A 9,987-nucleotide genomic window follows, 5' to 3' on the forward strand; every position below is an offset into this window, starting at 1 on the left:
TATCACTTATCAGCAGGGTTGCCATACCGTCCTTATTTCTAAGATTTGTCCTTATTTTAAAGGTCCGTGTCTTAGAAATATGTTTGTCCTTTTTTCTAAGAAATGTCCTTATTTTTAGGGCGGAGGTGGGCACTTTTGTCCTTATTTTGGGCATTTTGTCACCTTTACGATACCATTTTGTACCAAAGAGATACCAAAATTATGAACATGCAGATAGTGTCTTGTTTTTTTATTTTAGGAACATTGGTTTCTTTCTCTTGTTGTACACTGTTTAAGGTGGTATTCTTCGTTCATTTTCTAGTCGTCCTTATTTTTGAGTTGAGACTGATGGCAACCCTGCTTATCAGTCTCACTGAGACACCTTTATAGACTCAACCAATACTAAATCTGAAGATATTAGAGAATAGGACTGTAGCGTTTACTCGTTCTGTTAATTTTTATGTCGTTTCTGTTTACGACATTATGACGCTTATGGCTTGCATTTGTGATAAATATGAAAGTCTTCGCGGTCCACTTCAAAGCGCTCTTTCATTTTCCATCTGAGAGCTGCGTAAATAATCATAAGGTATGGATTGAAATAGGCAGCCATTGCCTCTTCAATTCTTTGCAATAAAGAAAGTAAAGAATACAGAAAATGCTCTGAAAAGCAACGAAAAGAATTCGATGGATAAAAACGGCTTCACATAGAAAAGGTGCGTGCGTTGGAAATTTCACGATTCTCAAAGAAAACAACTTTTTACAGATTCTTTAAAAAAACGTTCCCACGAATGCGGTCAATAGCAAAGGAACGTCAAACAAAAATATTAGGTAACCGGTTTTGGGCGTTCTTTTTTCTCACAAGGTGGTGCACTTTATCCTGCACCTGCTTGGGGCTCTTATCCCTGCAACAAGGCAAAAATTCATTCTTCAAACAATAGCGAGCGTAGGAGATGCTGATTAATTTGGAATCGGCAATTTCTGCCGCAAAATATGATTTGACGTCATCTTCTTGTCTTTTGCTAAACTGTCTTCGTGATTTCTGCTCAAAACAAAAGAAACCGGTGTTGATCTCTTACAATTAAAAAGCGAAAGTTACATTTGTTCACAGAAACAATCTCACTCTCTAGAACTCACACGTGGGAATATCTCAAAAATTTGGGGTACAGTTTTATATTTAAGTTTTGTGTTTAGTTAGCTTAAACAATATTGAATAAACTTGAAGAAACTTCCCCAAATAGCGTTGTATAGTACATAAGCGTTGTATATTTGCGATATTCTGAAATAGTCTGACCCCTACACGATCCTGCGTACGCTATCACGCGGGATGTTATTAACACTGTGACGTGGAAGCTGTTTGTAGGTATAGCGTTATAGGCTAAGCGAAACAGCTAGACCGCTTAAGTGAACAATATAGGAACCTAACCAAAGGTGTGCAACCGCGTTTGTGTCCACGAATCATCCTCCAGTTTGTTTTAGTTCTATGAATGAATTACTAACCACTGGTTTTCCATAAAAACTATAGTGAGTCCTAACTGATGGTCTAATATCAGGATTGGAAACTTTTGATCCGCCAGCTACGTTATTTTTCTTGACCAGACCAACCTGAAACGAGTGTAAAATGTGATTTTTCAGCTCAATAAGCGTTTAATAAGTATACTGACATGTTGCGGACAAAAACATATGTACTTATGTCATAATAAAGAATCAGTCTAATATGAGTGCTCACATCTGTGTATGGAAGTATATCGGTACATCTCCCAACACTTGCACCAGCTTTCAAATCAGCATGCTGCTCATCACAAACTTTCTCAGTTACAGGAGAATAAGCTCCGGACTTGGTCTTATCCTGAAATAAATTCGAGGAGATTAATCGCTTTTAACCAGAAGTTAATTTGAAAGAGCTGGTCGATTCCAACACTTACCTTCCACTCTTTGCGTCTGCGATCCAGGCTTTTGAGTATTTTCTTCACTCGTTCAGAATCCGTTCGGTGGCGTGGCCCTCGGAGATGTTGTCGCAATTGCTTGACCATTTTTCCGCATAGGGAGCATTTTGATTTTTGTCTGGACAAAATAGAGAATTTTATGGGGAGGTAAATTCCGCCATTTCTCCAACTGTTAATAGCTTTTGTTGAGCATTCTGAAGAAAAGATGTACCTTTTTCCACAAATTATGCCTACTGTATATAAGGAAAAGTATTACAACAATATATAAGTAACGTGTCTGGTGGTTGGCCAAATCAAACCACGGACGATTTAACCTAAAACAATTTATAACCCAAGTACTATTCATCCGAACAGATGTCAGGCTGGTCGTATCCTGCTAGAGACCAAATATGGGCGGTGCCACGGCATTGTGCTGGCCGTTCTGTTGGTCTATGTTAGTAACTGAATACGGTCGCTGCTGTTGTCCTCAAACTCAATGCCGTGGCATGTTTTCAATGTATTTCCATTTGATTGTAACTAAATACTCACCGTGACCTAAACGTTTGTCTTAAACCCATTGTGTTGTTTATTTATTTTCTTATGTTGTATTTGTAAGGTACAAATTAAACTTCACACGATCCATTCAATTATTTGCAACCGCCGACAAAACAGGCAGCATAATGCCGTGGTGCTGCGCTTTTTTTCTTGATCACTGTAAGCAGGTATACGACCGTTCTGGTGCGATCACAGACCAGGGTATGACCAGCCTGACATCCCTTACTGCTTTATTCAAACCACATATGCTGATTGCGTCATCGTGGGTTGAATTGACCTGAAACCAATGCGCCTACATTTTCTTAGGACAACATTTTTTTATTTTACCTTCAGATCGACGTCAAAACACGTCGACCTGAATAGCAAAAGATGTACACAGAGTTAGTTATATAACAAGGCAGTACATACGTTAACTTCGGCTTTACATCAGTGCTTTGCGACTGCGAGGGCTCAGATAACAACGGATAATAATCCACTTCATTCCTTTCCAGTTTGACATGTGTCTTATTGAATTCCATATCAGCAATTTACCGACGAGCCTGTACGACAGCAATGCACCTATTACAATGAAAGCCACTGCAGTAGAGCAAAAAACAAACACTTAATAATTGAAGAAGTTGTGGACGGCTAATTTTGCATTGGCAAAAATTTCATGTGCACATGCTCACAGTGTTTTCAGCTGCACAGACCGTAAAATATGAGAAACCGGTGAAAACGCACCCGGTGTCGTTAAGTTCTCTGTCTAGCTCTTGCAACAAACAGTGTGACAAGCCAACTAACATAAGTGGGTAGGACCGAATTATACTTTTTTCAAGAAATTTCAGCCTGTCCCGGCATTCGGAACTTTTCAAGTGATAGCCTAATTTAAAAATTTTAACAAGTATGTTTTGAAAAATACATGTTAATTAATCCTTAATACTAATTTTAGCATCTGCTGATCTTTTTTAACCTTTGTCCTACTGCATAATTTTACACCGCTAAAAGGCGGTGTGGGTACAATTGTACCCACATATATTTTATATTGAAATTCCCAAATTGGTTATACTTTTTATACGTTGTGGCGTATTTATTGGTCTGAACGTTTAGCTTCTTTGCTCTACGGAAGTATCATACGTGAAATAACAAAGAGAATCTGGAAGATATGTGGAATGTAGATGCTTTGCCTCTTGTACGTGCAGCTATATCTCGAGACCGCTTCACTATGATGCTAAGATTTATTAGATTCGACGATGAAAATACTCGTGCAGAGCGTGTGCAAAAAGATAAAGCTGCACCAATACGAGATATTTGGCTGATGCTGAATAAAAATTTGGAGAGAGTCCTACAAACCACATGAATCACCATAGATGAACAATTGTTTCCATATCGAGGAAATACTAAATTTACACAGCATATACCAGGGGTGGGCAAACTATTTCAACCCGAGAGCCGCATTGGTTGTTAAATTTTTACTGACGAGCCAAGTCATAAGAACTTATGACGTCATAAATAATAATTTATGTCGTTTAATTGTTCCATATCTGCATTCCTCAATCGAAAAATATCATTAAATTTGGATAATTAATAACTTGTCATCAATGCTGGCCTAATTAAGGAAAATAAAAAGTGAGAAACGTTCATAAACAGTACTCTTGGTAGCCTTTACAATTTTATTGAAATTTTACGATTCGACTAGAAGAGCCATAAAAAACATACCGAAGAGCCGCATGTGGCTCGCGAGCCGCAGTTTGCCCACGTCTGGTATATACCATCTAAACCGGCTAAATATGGCATCAAGGATTCCTAGGCTTGTCATGCATCTAACTTCTACCCGCTACATGGTCAGCGTTATACTGGAAAACCAATAGATGGTCCCAGACAGGTAAATGTTGGTGAGCGAACAGTTCTGGACCTGGCTTGTTTGTATAAAGGCTCTGGAAGAAATGTCACCACCGATACTTTCTTTACAGGCACAGCTAGCTATGTAATGAACACATGGGACATGACTTTAGTTGGAACAGTCAGAAAAAACAAAAGGTTTGTGCCTAGCAACATGCAGCCTGCCAAGAAAAGGGCTGTTTACTCGACCAATTTCGTCTACCATCAAGATGCAAGAGTCTGTTCATATGTGCCAAAGAAAGAAAAATCAGTTGTGCTTCTATCGTCCATGCACATGACTGGAGAAGTCGAAGCGACGCAATTAAGCAAACCAGAGATAATCAAGTATTACAACAAAACCAAAGGTGGGGTGGACACTGGACACGATGGACAAAATGCTGGGTGAATACACTTTAAAAAGACGGACATTGCGTTGGTCTTTGGCGTTTTATAACATAAACTTATAACATGATCGACGTCACTGGTTTAGCGTCGTTTATCATCTACAGGGAACACAACCCAGAGTTCAGAAAAAAGGCCCAACGAAGAAACTTTCTGAAAGATCTTGCGAAACAGCTATGTATGCCTTCAGTGGAAGTTCGCTCTACCAACCGCATGGTGATAAGAAACCGTTTCCTTCGAGCTGCAGTGGAAATGGTTCTAGGACGACACACTGCGACACCGCCAGAAGGGACTGCAACTAACCCCAAAGAATCCCATGGAAGTCGTGGAGCTACACCGATTGTTGGCAGCTGCTATGTCTGCAAACACCAGAAACGAAAACGACGTAAGACCAGGAAAAGCTGCGTGGCTTGCGTTCAGCCTGTTTGCGACGAACACTCAGTGACAAAAACAAAGTGTATTACTTGTGAAACGGACTAAAACCACCTCGATTAAGTTTTCGTTCATATTTCGTATCAAATAAATCCTTTCTGTAATCTGTTTCACTCAAAATTGGAAAAATTGTCTTTGTGTTATGTATTCTGGCGTCATTTCAATACAAAAAGTGTAAGGGTACAATTGTACCCATGCCGCCTCTTAAGGGTGTAAAAACAACTCGATCCTTTATCTCGGTAACATGTAAAGATTTTTTGTCGAAATTTACTCTGCATAATCTAACACAAAGATGTAGAGATGTCAGGAAATTTCAGGTCCCTCAGGTTTATAGAAAAAAGACTGCCTTAATTTAAAATTGGAAAGGTTACAATTGTACCCATGCAGTAGGACAAAGGTTAAACGAAAGAGATGTCATGTAAAACTGCAAGCAATGAATGTCACATATGACCTAGACTCTAGACTAGAGTAACCTTTACCGGGGCATAATAGCGGCAAACATGGCATTTGCAGCAGCATATATTACACAAAAAGTACCGGTACCGAATAATTTTTTTAAAATAGCACCGAATACCGGATCCATCATTATATTTTTTGCCAAGTACATGTACCGTTACCGACGGTTCTTTCAAAGGACGGACTGTCCACCTCTGCTAACTAACATTGCATGCGACTGAAACCGAACCTAGAAGGCTACTTACTGAAAACAGTAACTTTCTCTATTGCGCAATGTATTTTGCGTAACAATGGGTTGTTTCCTGTCGTTATAGTTAATGCGTAAACTATCAGGTTTGTGCATGAATGCACACGTGTGAAGATACGCATTTTGTATGAGCGAGCGAGCACTCGCTTTCTTGAATTATAACTTGTGCACGGGTTTACAGCGCAACTACAAGTGAGACCTCGTTAATCCGGACCACTTCGTTTCGTCAAAAAATGTCGGTTTAGCGGGGTTTCCGGATTATTGGAAAGTAAAAAATCAATCAATCTTGCAAATGCAGCACCGTGTTCAAAACGCAGTATGCACCTTACTCCAATTCTAAGTACCGAGTTTCAGGCTGGACAGCAACTAAAATAAAATTATATTTCTTGTATGATCCGACCCAGTGTCGAACCCCAGAACCACCGTATTAAACACGAATGCTCTAAGCCAGAAGTGACGATCATGCGGCCGCAAATCGGTTTGACAACCGCTCTTGCATGGCGAAGCATTCCGGCGAGACCAGCAGTCTAGAACTTTCTTAGGCCTGTTTCCAATTTTTGCGCAATGCGATATCAAAAGCTGATAGCACGATTGAGTCGCAGCAGTATGTCTTCAATAGATTGCCGCACTCAACCTTCGTAATGTACGTATTTTTTTGCGACCGCGGAAGCGTTGTTTGTTAGTGTTGATGAACAATTTATTTTTTCGTTTCTAAAATACTGTACAGTATTTCATAGTATGACTAAAAAGCTGTGCGGCTTACTCAGCTGTAACTGACAAAGTGGCTTGCCACAACGAATAGGACCGTCACCGCTGCTACAACGTCATTATGCAACGCAATTATGCGTAGATAAATAATTGTTTCGTCAACAAACTAACATAGTGTATTAGGACAATCGTGAATCATTTTCGCTTAACTGTTAATAATAATCCGGTTTATCGGATTTTATTGCTATTGATTTAGCACATTTGTTCCAAAACTTTTGTGTCGGAGTCGGACAGCGGGGTTTCCGGATTAACCCTATTCTAACTAGGCTTGGCTTCTCCCGCACACTGTCATAGCAAAACGTGGCGTACAGTTGCATTGTTTGCTGTAGAAACTTGAAATTTGGTGACTTTTCCTAAAAAATGTTCAGCTATCTGTCCATGTTTGTTTGATAAAGTTAGATTTTGTAATTTTTAAGATATTGCGATATTTTCATAATTTTCCTCTGCTTTGCTCTGCTCTCCGCATTGTACCGTATTACTTATTTACGCACCAATAACTCGACTAACTATTCTCTTTCGTTCTCTTCTCGCGGTCAGCTGGTCTTCCGCACAGCGGGGACGCGGCGTAACAAGAAGAATTTCTAGAAATGTGTCACTTTTAGAAATACTTAATTTACACTAAATTCACTTTCTTTAGTTTTACAATTATGATGTATACAGGAAGCCAGATGATTTTTCTACTAACCTGTCAAAATCCGATCAGTTTATGACGTATAGTTTTCTAGTAATTAACGATTGAAAATGTGTGTGCGGGGTCGGCCACACCTAGTTTTTTAGTAAACTCGCGAGCCTGGTTAGGATAGGGTTAAAGGGGTAAAATGCATAGGAAGAAATCCGTTCCCGGCAGTTTTGTGTCGGATAGCGGGGATTCCGGTTCATCGGGGTACGGATTAACGAGGTCCCACTGTACATACTGTATAGCAGGGGTGGCCAAACTGCGGCTCTTTGAGCCTTTAATTGCGGCTCTTTAATGAATTTGCATTGTTGAATTAGACATGCATTTTCCCGGTCTAGACGAGTTGTTTAATCAGATTATGAAACAATGCGTTCTATCACACGTAGTAACGATGGACTCATTGTTAGTAATAATCAAATTACACTCCAAAAGGGACATTATTGTACAGAAGTGTGCTAACTTGTACACTGTAGTTAAGTAAACTGTCAGTTTGAAGCTGTACCTCAGGGCTGACCTAGTTTTAAGTCTCGGTTACGGTTACACTAATAATTGCAAAAAGAGTGTGTGAAGCCCAGGTGGAGACTCATAGATTCACCATGCAGCACTAATGTTTATCAATAGCTACACTTCGTTGTAAGTGAATAAATTCGTGTTTTTTATTGTGCTTGTGTTGCGGCTCTTTTAAAGCTCTAATTGGTAATATGCGGCTCGAGCATGAAGCAGGTCTGGCCACCCCTGCTGTATAGTGTATACCAGGGGTCGGGAACCTTTTTGGCGAAGGAGCCATGAAAGCCACTTATTGTTAATTTTTTTTCCGTTAGAGCCATGTAATATTTTTCAACACTTAATGCAACTAACGTGTGCATTTTTAAGCAAAACCAACTATTTTAGACAACGGTAAATGTCTGAATTTACTCTTTAATAACATGCTAATTACTGTTAATGCGATTTCTGGTGCTGCATGGTACAGAAATTACAAAACTACAAATAACAGAAAAGTTTTATTCGTAACAATTGTGCTAAGAAATGCCAGCTTAGATTTATCTGCGAGCCAGATGCCGCCATCAAAAGAGCCATATCTGGCTCGCGAGCCATAGGTTCCCGACCTCTGGTGTATACGCTTAAAGTTTGGTTAAAACTAGAGTAATCCACAATTCACAGGAGAGGAGAGGGAATAAATAGACTGAAATATTGGCAACCAATAGACTTGGTGTGGAGAATGAAATATCCGCCGAATACGAGTATTAAACGTCATCCCAATACCAGGGCATCACACTAACACCCGCTCTTCTAATAGTCTCGCAGTTAGGGTATTTGTGTTTAGCAAATGTATTTTTAAAAGCTTGTCTTCTCTGTCTGTCGCCTGTACGACGTCAGTAATGTTTCGATTTGTGGAACACATCGTAGAAATCTACGTACACTGGCCGGCTTAACTAGTCGAACGAGGCCGCGCGCGATACCTTTTCTCCCGACAGCCTGGTCGACGACAACATAAAATAGCGAACAAATTAAATACAGTAACCCAATGATTTGGACTGCTCGTTTCTGAATGAAAATTTAAAGGGTTAGTTTTTAGTAATAGTTTTGTTCATAGTTTAGTAATAATAACAGTAACAGTTTAACAACTACAGTATATTTAAATAATATCTCTTAAAAGCATAAAACGTAAACTTACCCTCCTATAAAACAAATGCAAATATCTGATAGCAATTTTTACAAGTTATAAATGATCTTCTATTTCTTTCCCACCTCTTTCTAATTCCACAATTGTAAATAACCTATACTGTAATTATTAAACTGGTTACTGTCTTTTATCTAGTATTTATACTTTAACCTCACAAAGTAATCTATTAGTTAATAAGAACTGAAAAGGCTGAATTAACAACGAAATATCATCACTTATCCAGGACTTGTGTACGTCTGAACAATAGAAGACGAAGACGCACAATAAATGGCGTCAAACGAAGGAATCTATCATACACAGAATGCAACCCCCCCCCCCCCCCCCCGCTATAAAACGCCCAAAGAATAATGGAAAAGAGAATGAAAGGATTTCACGAAACCTACTAATGTCTAACCAAAATGAATGGCCAGTCATAATGGAGCAGTGATTTAATATCATCAAAGCCTCACCACAATAACTGTGATCTATGGCAATAATAAATGATTTTGTACAAGCTAAGCTATAGTATATGTTATACCAAATTAAAAACGTATCAACTGAACAGTTGAAGTAGCCTTTTTTCTTTTGTTCGATTTGGCGGCATAACTTTTCATCATTTTATATCAAAATGATAACTACAGTAATAACTTAACACCAAGTAATCTTGCTACAATTTCCGGTGGATATTTTTCTCTGGTTACATTGCGGTTTAATGTAATCAATTAATCGCTCTGTTGCACACGCTTAGTGACGCGTAAACTACTTAAAACCTTTTGCTGATGTACAGTGCTAAATGAAGCAACAACTAGTCTACGATTACTCTTATATCCTCTTGGGATTGAAAGAATAAAATTAAGTCTCGTACTCCAGGGCTCGTGGTAACTCGTGGTGGTTTTTGTTTGTCCATATTTTATGTATCACTGTGTTGTTTGACGAGTTAAACTTTCTCGGCCAGGGACAAGTGTCTTGAATAAATTTTGACACCATCTTTTCTGGAAAGTTTGACGAATCTTTTCTCCGACTATCCAAA

General features: G+C 39.0%; 1 protein-coding gene across 1 annotated transcript; it reads right to left on the reverse strand.

The window, feature by feature from the left end:
- Window positions 1–630: 630 nt before the first annotated feature.
- Window positions 631–9,101, reverse strand: LOC143452308 (uncharacterized). The gene is made up of 6 exons (XM_076953222.1): window positions 8,970–9,101; window positions 2,865–2,995; window positions 1,902–2,040; window positions 1,706–1,825; window positions 1,477–1,581; window positions 631–1,018 (listed from the first exon to the last, which is right to left on the reverse strand). The coding sequence occupies exons 2-6, from the start codon at window positions 2,972–2,974 to the stop codon at window positions 791–793; spliced, it is 702 nt and encodes a 233-aa protein (XP_076809337.1). The 5' UTR covers window positions 2,975–2,995; window positions 8,970–9,101; the 3' UTR covers window positions 631–790.
- Between the last annotated feature and the right edge of the window lie 886 nt (window positions 9,102–9,987).

Source organism: Clavelina lepadiformis, chromosome 4 (assembly GCF_947623445.1).
Source record: "Clavelina lepadiformis chromosome 4, kaClaLepa1.1, whole genome shotgun sequence".
Classification (NCBI taxonomy): domain Eukaryota; kingdom Metazoa; phylum Chordata; class Ascidiacea; order Aplousobranchia; family Clavelinidae; genus Clavelina; species Clavelina lepadiformis.